At 44.8% G+C, this 14,296-nt stretch overlaps 1 protein-coding gene across 1 annotated transcript in view; it reads right to left on the bottom strand.

Annotated features, from left to right (window-relative positions):
* Nucleotides 1-466: 466 nt before the first annotated feature.
* LOC128837230 (tesmin-like) overlaps nucleotides 467-14,296 on the bottom strand; it is a 32,507-nt gene continuing 18,677 nt past the window's right edge. Inside the window, exons 7-12 of the mRNA XM_054028220.1 lie at nucleotides 13,484-13,575; nucleotides 8,109-8,180; nucleotides 7,407-7,509; nucleotides 4,606-4,743; nucleotides 3,624-3,799; nucleotides 467-1,932 (exon numbers count right to left, since the gene is read on the bottom strand). Of these exons, the coding sequence (XP_053884195.1) occupies nucleotides 1,740-1,932; nucleotides 3,624-3,799; nucleotides 4,606-4,743; nucleotides 7,407-7,509; nucleotides 8,109-8,180; nucleotides 13,484-13,575 (774 nt within the window). The 3' untranslated portion in view covers nucleotides 467-1,739. The remainder of the gene's footprint in view (nucleotides 1,933-3,623; nucleotides 3,800-4,605; nucleotides 4,744-7,406; nucleotides 7,510-8,108; nucleotides 8,181-13,483; nucleotides 13,576-14,296) is intronic.

Genomic DNA, 14,296 nt, shown 5'->3' with positions numbered 1-14,296 from the left:
GCCACCCGAGCCCCGCCGCCTCTTCCCCAGGGCTCCAGCAGCAGGGCTCTGGCGTCAATTTAAAGGGCCTGGGGCTCCAGCCACTGCTGGGAGCCCCAGGCCCTTTAAATTGCCACCAGGGGAAGCCAATCCGCCCCGATATAGCGCACCAACTCTTGCTGGTACGCCGTACCGGGGCGTACCAGCTTAGTTTCACCTCTGACCAGCAGGGTCTACGTGGGCCAGTTAGTGTGCAGCAAGCGGTGTGCTTTAGAATTCACAACCCTCTAGTATGCATTATCAAGCTGTGTAGACAAACCTTGTGATAAATTAAGCTATTAAGACGTTAATTTCAAACACTGATTCTAGAAATTGCTCAAAATACAAAATGCTGTAGCATGTAAATTACCTATAAGCAGTATAAGATACTGATTGTCAAAAATAAGTTCTGAAGCATACAATATCTCTTATGCTTTATTTGCTTTTTTATACATATGGTTCACAACAAAGTTATATTAAATAAAAACAATGACATTAGAAAGAAGATTTAGGCTACCATCCAGCAAAGCACATAACTTGCTTAATTTTATTCACGTGAATAGTCCTTGTTGAAGGTGATGGGATTACCCAGGTGATTAAATTTAAGCCCATATTTAAACGCTTTGCTGGACCAGGGACATAGTGGAAGAATACTATGAGAAATAGGAAAAAACAAATGAAATAAAAACACTGCTCTGTCATATCAAACTCCAGTATAGAGCAGTGTGGAAGGGTTTTTAGAACATTAGTATTTGTGATAACATATAAAACTTGGAAATAAATAGATTAAATGTTTATTGTGAGAATAAAGGTGGATCTAAGTGAGGATGCAAAAATGTGAACACCTTCAAAATACAGTTATCTGCAGGTAGATTGAATATTGACAGGTACAGTATATATGTACCAAAAACAAATATTCACAAAACTCCCACAAAAATGGACAGTGACTGTTTAATCTTTTTTAAAGTAGTGCAGCTCTACTCATTGTAATTGGAAGAGCAGGTGTGGAGATAGGTCTAGAGAAAACTTTGAGGCCCTAGTTTTCAGCTGCGCCTCCATCCAATCTCCATTTCTGCAGGTGTTTTTGGGCAGCTGTAGTGAACTGCACATATAAATATCAATCATTCACATCTAACTACCAGATTTGTGGGAGCAAAATTGCAACTGCAAAAATGAAGGCTATATCTAAAAATCTTGGTTTTAATATTTAATTTTTCCCCCAAACTGGAAAAGTGGAGAAAACACCAAAAGATGTATATTACAAGTTATAAGGTAGCTCTCTACTCTTCTGATTTTACTAAGTGCTTTCATAGTACTAAAAGGGGCCTAATCCTAATCCTAAATCAGGCCTCTTTTGGGGCCTAATCCTAAAATCATTGACTTAAATACCTTATTTAGGTAAACTCCTCTCAAAACCATGTAAATTATTTGGATTTCAATGGCAGTTTTGTTTGGGTAAAGACTTCAGAATTTGGCCCAAAGCAATGATGTTGTTTTATGGAAAATCCTTTAACATAAATAAAATATTCTAGGTGACTCTTAAATGTTTTGGTCCTGATTCTGATCTCACTTAAATCACTGTAATTCAGAATCAACTGAGTTAAAGTCAATGAAGTTAAGCCAGTGTGAGATCAAAATCAGGCCACTGAGTAATAATAGTACTCAAAATATAGTGATGCTCAATAAAGTGAACACTCATTAGTTTTAGAATACATTGTACATTACTCAACTGTCAGCCCTTTGGACTTAAATTCTGAATGCAGAATCTGTGACAAGCATCTCCCAAACTCTTCCAAGATCATTTGCTCTGCTAGACAAACAGAGTAAGTTTCTTTTTCTGCCTCTTCAGCTTGTGCCAGGAGACAAGCACATGTTGCTTCAACCACTTCCCAGGATATACATGTAGTAGGTTGCCTGTCAGGAAAAAAACAACAATATAAACTATTTGAATAGTAAACACTCAATATGTGAAAGACAATTACACTCTACTAAACTTACTGAAACTGAAAATACATAGAGCTGAGTCACTGTTTCTAGATAGCATATTCTTGTGGGACATCTTACTCCTCTACTTGTAACAGCTCTAGAAGCCAACAAGCTGCTTCTGAATCCTCCTAATTAATCACATGTAAGATAGTGTTCAGACTAAGGGATAAGTGTATCCAAGTGCTGCACACGTAGTACAAGTTGGGAACGATGGTGCTATGAATTTCTTTCCTCTTTTGTAAGAAACAGTCAGATTCCCACCTTTGCAGTCAAGGAAGATGGTCTACCATTTAAGAGGCCTAGTCAGGCACCATGGTATATGTTGCAGGAAGCAACACACATTAGCTGGAAACATATTCTGCTAATTTTTAAGGAAAAGGCAGTGAGTGTCCTCTCCTGGCACACAGAGCCATCTTGCTTCAAGTCAACAGGATGACTCTTGTAACCACCATATGGTTGCCATCATTCCACTCCCCCTGCAGCATGACTCAAGAAAGTAATGGCAGGACTTAGTACTAACTAATTAACTAACCTCACAAGCACATGCACAAACAGCAAGCCTACAAAAACTATTTAAATTAATCAAAATAAGTCACCAGGCAGTTTTTAAACCAGAATTAATAATACAATTAATATATATATATATATATATACACACACACACACACACACACACACACACACACACCTCTCTATCCCGATATAACGCTGTCCTCGGGAGCCAAAAAATCTTACCGCGTTATAGGTGAAACTGCATTATATCGAAGTTGTTTTGATCCACCGGAGTGTGTAGCCCCGCCCCACCCTCCCAGCACTACTTTACCGCATTATATCCGAATTCGTCTTCTATTGGGTCGCGTTATATCGGGGTAGAGGTGTATATGAAGGTTAACAAACACAAAGCAGTGGTTGATGCAGTGAAAAATTCATCCTGCATAGAAGCTTCTGGGCCTGATGCAAAGTCCATTGAAGTCAATGGAGAGACTCCTATAGATTTCAATGGGCTTTGGATCCTTATTCATGTTTATGATGTTTATTAGGATGGTCCCTAGGATGGGGCCCTGTTGGGCTGGGCACTGTTAAGAGCAGCAGACAGTTCCTGCCCCACATAGCTTACAATCTATCTGGGCAAGACAGACAACAGGCAGAGGGGAGAGGGGTATAACATACAAGCAGGCTGAACAACGTGATCACCTGCAAACATTTTGTAAATGCCATTTTAAAAAAATTATTTGGCCACGATTTTGTTAAAAGGGGATTAGCTAAATCGAAAGACAAATGAAGGGAGAAGGGATGCTGAAAGTGAGTGGGACGGGGAGGACAGAAGGGGGGGCAGGATCAGGCCCTCAATCAGTAAAAAAGTAATTGCAGTTTGGTAAGCAGGTGTAATATTTATAAACCCTAAGCTATGCATAGTGTATTCCTAAATGGTTTGTCTTAAATGATCTTTCTAATCCTATAAATCCAAAATTATGTGTGGATCTACAGATATCTGTTATACAAACCATTAGTCAATATTAGTCACTATTTTTTAGATAACCCAGTGATGGGCACTTCAGAAAAATCTAAAATAGCTGGACAGATAGATGGACTTGATTTTGTTAATGCCAAATATTCACCTGTCTCTTCTAGATTTTGATAACATTTCAAATGTAGATGTTGAAACAAGGATGTTTTCTTCATTATTTCTAATCTCCGTGTAGTTGGGCATGTTCATTAGTGTTTTTCGATCTGGGCTTTCTTCATAATTTTTGCAACCAATGCATTTGCAAATAGAGGAACACATAATTTTTGCCTGGAAAACAACAAACACCAAAATCATAAATTACTAAACATACATAAGACTATCCATTGGAGCCATGCTACCACAGACTCACCCTGGCTGTTCCAGTCCTGGAGACTCCCAGAGGGAGACTAGAGAAAAGTCAATAGAGCAAGAGGCTATTATCAGCTTTTGCAAGTATTCTCTGTGGGGCCACAGAGGGGAATGATTGGAATGTGTATGCCTCCGACCCTGCACATGGCCCACCCGCTCCTTCCCTCTAGCCTGCCTAGTCTCCTTCAGCTCCCCCAGCATGGACTCTAGACATGTGGAAGATTATGCTGGATCAGATGGGAGGGCAATGTCACAGAAGCAACTGGGCCACCATTCCACATGGACAGGAAAAATCTGCACTTGGGGCCTGATCCAAAAATCCAATGGGAAACTTTCCTCTGTCTTCAAATACTTTTGGAACAGGTGTGGGGCAAGCCCCTTAAGGAGTCACACAACTGAGAACTAGTGGAGCAAAGTTGTGCTTTGCTCCTCGCAACACAGCCTTTCCCCATCCCCAATACTGGAGCGAGGAGTGCAGCTGGCATAGGAGCTGGCTGAGAGCTCCTCCACCCCCATGGGGAAATTCTTAGCTGGTGAGCCACGGCGATCAGGGAAAAGAATCTGTCCCCCTAAGTTGAATAAGATTTAGAATGAACAATCTGAGGGGAGGAAAGAAAAATATTTATTTTTAGTGTCTAATATTATTTATGCAAAAACAGCTGGATCAGAACATATCCATTTCTATTAAGAACATGATTAATGCTAGGAAAGTTCTCTTGACTAACCTCAAAGCACTCACAATAATTCTTAAGGCACCCTGAGCGCTTGCAATTACATCCTTTGTTGTGGCGAGGTTTAATATCCCCCAGTTTCCCTTTCCCAATCTTTGGTAGGAAAGCTTCTGGGTTTCTATCAAGACAAGCCTAGAACAAAAAGCATTGGCATGTGAGACATACACAGAAACAGGGCTGGCTCTAGGCACCAGCGCTCCAAGCATGTGCTTGGGGCAGCCCTTTCCAAGGGGCGGCACTGCAGCCCCCCCCCCCTTTTCTTTTTTTTTGCTTCCGGCGCAAAAAGCCGGGAGCCGGCTCTGAACCAAGATGTTCCCTGTCAGCTGAGGCTTTCAGGCTGAGCTGGAACTGATACTGCAGTTCTGGCTTCAGTAGCTAGATGGCGCTTGTGGCAGCCTGAGTTGCACAGGCTGGACTGCAGTTCAGGCTGCCCTGCCGCTGGAGAGCCAGAGCATCATCACCCGAGCTGAGCCCGGGCTGCGGCGGCGAGAGGGGCTCGGCTCCGGGGATGATGCTCTGGTTCTCCAGCGGCAGGGCAGCCTGAACTGCAGTCCAGCCTGTGTGAGAGGAGCCGGGGAGGGAGGGAAGTGAGGCCCGGGATGCAGGGAGGGGGTGGGGTCCTGCTGCCGCTGCTGCTCTGCTCTAGTCTCCCCAGGGCGACATGGCGTTTCCCCGCCCGAGTGGGCTGTGCAGAGCACGCGGATCCCGGCTCGCGCGCTGACAGGGCAAGTGGCTGGGTAGCCCGAGCTGCCAGGGAACTGCCGCCGCCAGGGCCGGTGCTACTATTAAGGCAAACTAGGCGGTTGCCTAGGGCGCCGAGATTTGTGGGCGCCAAAAAGCGGTGTCCCCAATTTTTTTTTAAACAGCGTTTCTACGCCCCCTCCCCGAGCGCGCGGTTGCCGCTCCACTTTTCCCGCCTCCCAGGCTTGCAACGCCAATCAGCTGTTTGGTGCCACAAGCCTGGGAGGGGAGGAGAATTAGAGCGGGGGCGGCGTGCTCGGGGAGGAGGCGGAGCAGAGGTGAGCAGGGGTGGGGAGCTGCCGCACGGTTCCCCGGGCCAGGGGGTTGGAGAGCTGCCGCGGGGGTGCCTCAGGATGGGGGGGGGGAGCTGCCACAGGGCTCCCCACCCCAACTCACCTCTGCTACGTCCCCTCCCCGAGCACACCGTCGCTGATCCACTTCTCCCGCCTCCCAGGCTTGCGGCACCAATCAGCTGTTTGGCGCCACAAGCCTGGGCGGGGAGGAGAATTAGAGCAGAGGTGAGCTGGGGTGGGGAGCTGCCGCACAGCTCCCCGGCGGGGGAGCTGCTGCGGGTGGGGGCACCTCAGGGCGGAGCGGGGAGCCTCCGCAGGGCTGGGGGGGCCCAAGGTGGAAGTTTCGCCTAGGCCGCGAAACTTCCTTGCACCGGCCCTGGCCGCTGCCCCCTCCTGCCCCCGGACCCAGCCCGCCGTGCACCTCCCCCGCCTCAGCCCCGTGCTGCCTGCCCTGGGCGGGGAGAGGCAGAGCCCAGTTCCGAGTGGGGCAGCGGATACTGCCCCACCAGGGGACCCCCGCGTCTTGGGCACTTGGGGGGTCAGTGTCTGTCCAAATGTTTTTTGCTTGGGGCGGCAAAAAGCCTAGAGCCGGCCCTGCACAGAAATTGTCTTTATGTAAAATACAAGATCAACTGTGCTTATGAAAGAAAAAGTACTTTCCTGTAATTCTTATTCTCTGAGGTATGTGCAATAGACCCACACCTCTGAGTCTGGATATCTAGTGTAAGGTAAGTGGGAATTCCTATAACTCAAAATTCTGAGCTGACAGGGCTCCATCAATGGTACCACGTGCTCTCCCTCTTATGGTAAACTCTAGTGACTCCTACTCTCTCCGGCTCACTTAGGATCAGTCTGGTACACAACACGTTATTCTTAAATAATCTTAATATAATATGGTTCAATCACGAAATGCTAAAGCTCACTCACTGTGCAAACTAAAGCGACTTTCACCAGAAATATAACATTCCATACTTGAAGTCACTGGTATTTATCTGAGGAGGTTTCATCAGATTTATAAATATCATACTAAGGGCCTGATCTAAAGCCCTTTTGTTGAAGACAATGGGAGTCTTTCAATTGACTTCAATGGGTTTTCAATCAGGCCTTAAGATTTCATGACACCAAGGACTTCTAAAAGGCAGGCTTTAAATGTAACAAGCCCCTCATGAATCTGAGGAAAAGGGACAGCAGAGAAACTGGTCTGCCTTCAGCATGGTGATACACAAAACTGAAACAGCAACCAAATGTACTCTCCAGGATGCAATCTGAAGTAGCAAGGAGGACTTCAGGCACCTGCTTGGAGAGTCCAAACCTCTCCAGCTTTACCATCCAAAGAGCCAGGCTGACACAGAAAGAAGTCCAAGGGTATGATGCAATGAAGTGTCATGGCTTTGTGTGATCAGATGTGACAAAACTCTCAGTCTGATGAAATCAACATCAGCTACTACCACTATTCACAGTGCTTAGAACCATATTGAGGAATTCTTAACAGTTGCACTCTAGGAGCACAGACCAAGTAATACAGAGTTATTACAAAGCACCTACCTTTGGAGAATAGATTTTTTTTTATGTTACAAATTTTACAAAAATTAGCTAGATAATATAATTCCGTAGTAACAGCTGAGACAGATATACTATATTGCTTCTTGCATAGCAATTAGCCCTCTATTTTTCACTCTTTTTGAAACCAAACCAAAACCAAACAAAAACACTTGTGTATTTTTTACTGTCTGAACTACATAAATATTGTACTTTTATTACCTTAATAGCTTTAAACCGCTCAGTTTCATGAAGTGGATTGTTGTAACAATTATTACAGTTGCAGTTGTTGCAAAAATCACCATTGGCAAAGCAATCGCAATATCTGTGATTAACAAAGCAAATATATATAAAAATTAACTATTTTTCATCATTCTCCTGTTTCAAGAAAGAATTTCTGGTAACCAAACAAGAAACATATACGTCTCACACACACACACACTATATCTGATGCTTACTTCTCTCTCACACATTTTATAATCTATGCCAAAAACATAATGACATAATGAAATTGTATCAGCATCTGTATCTCTCCCTATATATATATTTATATATACACGCATGGAGAGGAGTGAGCCTCAAGTATACAGAGGTTGATACAACTTCATAATGTTTTTGCCACATATTATAATCAATATTATTTAGTTTCAAGTTTTATTCTTCAAAACTCTGGACCACATGTAGTCATGTACACCTCTGGGCTAGATCCACAGGCGGTGTAAACAGGCCTAGCTACAATGACCACAATGGGCTTACACTAATTTACACCCACTAAGGATCTGACCCTCTCTGGTTTTAACCCAACATACTAGCTGTGTATTTTGGAACATGCATGGATTCTATTTCGTGTTTTCTAAGCTTTGCCTTTTCCAAAATAAACTTAGCTCATATTTCATAATAAATGCTAGTTGGTTAGTTACTTACAATTTCAAACACTGAGATTTGGTACAGTTACACGGTTTTTTAGACTTTGTATCCCATGAACTAAGAGGCAATCTATAAAGATTAAAAAAGAAAAAAGATATTAGATGATATTTTAATGTAAAAACTTATGAAAATTAATTATGATTATTTTCCCCTAAACCACAAATACTGACTTTTTAGCATCAGGTATCAATATTATTTAAAGATGATTTTCAAATACATCATAATTAAGAAAGATTCATTAGCTATAGAATTATATGGTGAATTCTCCATAGTTAGATTTCGAGTCATCAGCATATAAATTAACTTTTAAAACTGACATATTTTATTCTTTCAGGTCCCCAAAGTCCAAATCACTGACTCCAAGTGATACCTAGCATGCACTATGCTTGTAACATCACATCAACTATGGAGTCTGCTGGAACACACAGCAGGCCTATGGGACGGGTTAGGAGATGTCAGATAAACACAGATTTTTTTTAAAGCATATTATATAGGTTTTCTCAATTTTTTTTTTAATCTAGCATGAAATAAAGGAATGTCAAATTCTTGAAATATTTCAGAGCTGAAAGAAAGGAAAGAACCCCAAATGTGACTGGGCCTACGGAAAGGTGATGGGGAGAGAGGAGAATCTGTTTTTTATTGAAGTTCTCAGCTGAGGTTTTACTGAAGAGTTAGAGTATGGGATAAATCTGCAGCACTACAAAGAGTTTTGCAAAGAATTTGGAGTGCAGAAGGGAGAAGATACATGTACTGATCCAAAAAATCCCAAACTAAAACAAGGTTTGTTTCATGGCTTTTGTAAAGGGAAATCGTGCCTCACCTATTAGAATTATTTGAGGGGATCAACAAATATATGAACAAGGGTGCTCCAGTGGATATAGCATACTTGGACTTTCAGAAAGCCTTTAACAAGGTCCCTCACCAAAGGCTCTTAAGTAAAGCAAGCCATTATGGGATAAGAGGGAAGGTCCTCTCATGGATCAGTAACTGGTTAAAAGACAGGAAACAAAGGGTAGGAATTAATGGTCAGTTTTAAGAATGGAGAAAGGTAAATAGTGGTCACCAAGGGATCTGTACTGGATCCAGTGTTGTTCAACATATTCATAAATGATCTGGAAAAAGTGGTATACAGTGAGGTGGCAAATTTTGCAGATGATACAAAATTACTCAAGATACTTAAGTCCAAAGCAGACTGCGAAGAGTCACAAAGGGATATCATAAAACTGGATGACTGGGCATCAAAATGGCAGATGAAATTCAATGTTGATGAATGCAAAGTAACCCCAGAAAACATAAGCCCAACTATACATGCAAAATGATAAGTTCTAAATTAGCTGTTACCACTCAAGAAAGAGATCTTGGAGTCTTTGTGGATAGTTCTCTGAAAACATCCGCTCAATGTGCAGCAGCAGTCAAAAAAGCGAACAGAATGTTGGGAATCAATGGGACCAATACACCACTGGAGAGTATGACAGTGATTGAAATTAAGTGCTCTAAATAGAGCAGCACAGAGGAAGCCACTATTTGCAGGTTGCAACTGTGGTGTCCTGTCCCTTTAAATGTTTGAGCATACCCCTCTGCCCCAGTGCAAAGCCTCACTTTTGTGTTAGTTTCAGTATTCCTGCTGAACAATAAACCTACCATCACAGCAGTCACCTGTGCTTTTATCAGCTCCCTCTGTGTCTATCTCCTTCTGTGCTGGGTTCAGATAGAATATATTAGTGATGAGGAATTTTTATCCCATGAGTATCTAGTGCTCCCTTTGCCTGAAGAAGACAATCATCATCATCATGATCATCAAAAAGAAAAAAGTTCATCTAGACCAGGGGTCTCAAACACGCAGCCCGCAGGGTTATTTTCTGCAGCCCGTGAGCTCCTCGCGGCCCCCCCACCCTCCTCCAGCGTTTACCTAGAGTGGCTCCAGCCCGACGCACACCAGGGCTGGGTAGGCTCCCTGCCTGCCTGCCCTGCCCCCGCGCCACTCCGGGAAGTGGCCAGAACGTGGGGAAGGTGGGGCACATGGGTCTGTGTGTTGCTCTTGCTTCTTGCAGCGCCCCTAGCAGCTCCCACTGGCCGCAGTTCCCCGTTCCCGGCCAATGGGAGCTGCTGGGGGCGGTGCCTGAAGCAACAGCAACACACAGACCCTTGTGCCCCTCCTCCCCCAGGTTCCGGCCGCTTCCCGGAGCAGCACGGTGGCAGGGCAGACAGGGAGCCTACCCTGTTCCCAGTGCGTGCCAGGCCACAGCCCGCCCCCTGAACCAGTCCTGCAGCCAACCCCCCTGCCCTGAGCCCCCTGCCCCAAACCCCTCTTACACTCCGCACCCCTCTTGCACCCCAGCCCCCTGCCCTGAGCCCCCTTCCGCATCCTGCACCCCGACCCCCTGCCCTGAATCCCCTGCCGCACCCCTCCTGCACTCCAACCCCCTGCCGTACCTCGCACCCTGACCCCCTGCCGCACCCTGCACCTTGACCCCCTGCCCTGGACCCCCTGCTGCACCCCGACCCCCTGCTGTACCCCACACCTCTCCTGAACCCTGACCCCCTGCACTGAACCCCCTGCCGCACCCCGCACCCCTCCTGCACCCCAACCCCCTGCCCTGAGCCCCCTGCTGCACCCCACACCCCAACTCCCTGCCCTGAGCCCCTGCCACACCCCACACCCCTCCTGTACCCCCTGGGGGCAGGGAGGGGGCAGAGTTGGGGTGGGGATTTCGAGGAAGGGGTTGGAATGGGGGAAGGGAAGGGGTGGGAAGAGGTGGGGCAGGAGCGGGGCCTCAAAGAAGGGGTGGAGTGGGGGCGGGGTCGAGGGTGGCGTGGGGGAGGTGTCAGTAATGCGGCCCTCATAGTCATTTGAGTTTGAGACCCCTGATCTAGACTCAGAGGCACAAAGTGACAAACTGCTGCTTTTTGCTGCTGGGACTGTGAGAGCCAGCTAGCTAGAGAGGGAGAAGCAGGCAAATAAAATTGAAGGATAAAGGGTTCTGCAGTTACTGCTGGAGTTGTGCAAACAAAGCAATGAGGAAGAAGCAAGCAGAGAGGGAGCCCAAGTGCAACCACAGGAAAAATTCTGCATTCTGCAGTGTAGACACAGTCAGAAGAGGCAGATTAAGTGCAGCTCGTGTACAGTAAAATGGAAAAAAAAGTTTCACTGTGGTTCTGCTTTGAGCAGGGGGTTGGACTAGATGACCTCTTGAGGTCCCTTCCAACCCTGATATTCTATGATTCTATGAAAGAAGACCTTCAGGAAATGTGAAGTCCAACAGGAGAGCAGAGAAATGGCAACTCTTGTGGGCAATGTTGGTGAGTTCGATGAAAACCAGAAATCATGGGTAGTGTACCTTGAATGTTTTGAGCAATTTCTTGCTTGCAACTCCATTTCAGACATGCAAAGAATTTCAATCTTGCTGACAATGATGGGTTCAAAAGCATATGGACACCTGTGTGACCTACTGTCTCCAGCTGTGCCCTGAACTGCTACATCTGCCACAATTTCTGCAACAATGCAGGAACATTTTTTCCTACCCCGCTGATGAAGCAGAATAATATTGGTTCCATCAGTGACATCAGGGAAGTGGAGATTCGGAAGCACAATTTGTTGCTGCTCTCAGGATGTTGTCAGAACACAGTCAGTTCCAACAAACATTAAATGATGCCCTACATGACCAATTTGTCTCTGGATTATGCAATGACCAGAACTGGAAAAAGTTACTGACTGTATTAGCCCTTACACATTCAAGAAGGCTGTTGAGATAGCAATTGTCATGGAGACTGCAGAGAAGGATTTGCTGAAATTTAATGTGAATCAAGAAGTTCCCCTCCTGCATTGGCGAGACAGAGGACCACGGGAACCTAAGGAACTTCTGTGTGGCTGTTATGCATAAACCACATGTGCTGAGAAGGAATGCTGGGCATGCCAGCTTATCTTCAGGAAGTGCAAAAAGAAAGGACACATTGCTGTGACCTGTCACACAGTTCAATTACCAGCAACACAGAGTAGCCATACATCTAAGAAGACACCTCTGGAGACTGAACCTAAGAAAGGATGGAAGTTGGGAATTCATCATATGGAAAAAGACAAGATTTCTAGTGACACTGATCAAGACCTAGCACTACGTCTGCTTTGAGAAGCTGGAGTAAGAGATGCTATCTTGGTCACATTCTTGATCGAGGGAGTTCCTACAAGAATGCAGCTTGATACTGGAGCTGCCATCTCACTGAGTTCTGCATCTACCTATCACCAGATGTTGTCACAAGTTCCTCTGGAACAGTGGTTCTCAACCAGAGGTCCGGGGCCCCTTGGGGGGCATAAGCAGGTTTCAGGGGATCTGCCAAAAGAAAACAGAGAGCAGGGCTGGCATTAGACTCGCTCGGGTCTGCGGCTGAAGCTGAAGCCTGAGCCCCACTGCCTGGACTGAAGCCGAAACCCGAGTAATTTAGCTTCGCAGGGCCCCCTGTGGTGTGGGGCCCCGCGCAATTGCCCTGCTTGCTACGCCCTAATGCCGGACGTAGCTTTCAATCTACTGGATATGCAGAAAAACAACTGTTGTGGCACAGGTGAGCCATGGAGATTTTATAGCATGAAAGAAAAAGGCTGAGAACCACTGCTCTGGAAGACACCTCATGGTTTTGAAGACTTATACTGGAGATAAGTTAGTCCCCAAAGGGATACTCCAGGTGAAAGTTCACCTTCATGGACAATCAGTTGTTTTACCCTTGTGATTGAAGGAAAGTATCCACCATTCTCAGGCAGATCTTGAATTGAGAAGCTCAAGGTGAATTGGATTAAGATCAAGGTGATAACAAAAGCACCTTGAAATCAAGAAACACTGGGCAGACACTCCAAAGTTTTGAAAAAGAAGTTGGACGGATGAGCAACATGTCAATGAAGCTCACTGTTAAGTCTTTAAGGTGTTTCCTGTTAGCCACATAAATGATAATGTACATAGATTAGGGAAGTTTTTTAAAGTAGGGTGGGGAAATGTGATGCCTGTCCCTTTAAAGGTTGGAGCACTCCTCCTTCCCCAGTGCAAAGCTTCACTTTCCTGTTAGTTTCAGTTTTGCTGAAGAAGAGAGGGGAAAAGACATATTAAGAACAACAATATCAGTGCTTGAAGTTAACTCTCCAAAACGACAAGAAATATTACAATGGTTCTCTGTGTATATATATCTTCCTACAGTATTTTCCACTGCATACATCCGATTACGTGGGTTTCAGCCCACGAAAGCTTATGCCCAAATAAATTTGTTAGTCTCTAAGGTGCCACAAGTACTCCTCGTTCTTTTTGCTGATACAGACTTACACGGCTACCACTCTGAAACAAAATAACTTGACACTGAAATTAGTAGAAAATTAAAGATTTTGTGTTTCTTACCCAACTAAAGTCATTTTTGTTGGCCCTTGAAGATTTACTTCTGATTGGAATGTGGCACTGCTAGCTACTGATTGTAAGGATCCGTTCTCAAGCTGTTCAAAATAATAAGCAAAAAATCTGTTTTTGATAATTTTTAATAAAGACAAATCATGTCTGTGACTATGAGAATGAGACAGAGAACAGTGGACTGGTTTAATCACGCGAAAGTTACTAATAAAACGAATGGAGGCACAGATCTTGGGAAAATATGTAGTCACATTCTTTAGAAAGGTTCGATATGCCAGGACCCTTGTCCTCATTATTACAGAGAACTAGCAGTAAGTTTCATTTATGCTGTTCAGCACTGGCACAGTATTTTCATGCTGCTGTCTAGTCTGGGTCCAATCTCTTTTTAATTCCAGCAGTCAGTAGCCACTGGCCACTGATGTTTTCCATTGAGTTTAAATGTAATAAACCCTTTGACTGGCCCCAGAGCATTTGAAATTTAAAAAGAGTAACAACGGTTAGGACCTTTTTTGGAGAGGATCAGGAAAAGAAAGGCTGGGGCTATGTTGGGAGGTTATACAGATGGAAGGAGAAAACAGGGAACTGTTGGGAAGAAGAGGACGGGAAGGAATGTAGAAATAGAGGATACAGAAAGATATGGAAAACAAAACTGCAAATTTCTTTACACCACATTTCCAGTGTGTCTCACCCCTGACCTGCAGTCACTATCTTTATGGATAAGAGAACACTTCCAGCACCTTACTCCATTCAGTGCTTGGGGTTTCTCTCCTCTCCCCTTTTTATATAGACACTTATCCACTAGGAATT

This window comes from Malaclemys terrapin, chromosome 4 (genome assembly GCF_027887155.1).
Source record: "Malaclemys terrapin pileata isolate rMalTer1 chromosome 4, rMalTer1.hap1, whole genome shotgun sequence".
NCBI classification, from domain to species: Eukaryota; Metazoa; Chordata; order Testudines; family Emydidae; genus Malaclemys; species Malaclemys terrapin.
Note: the sequence above shows the minus strand (reverse complement) of the source record. Positions and strands in the feature narration are given on the sequence as shown.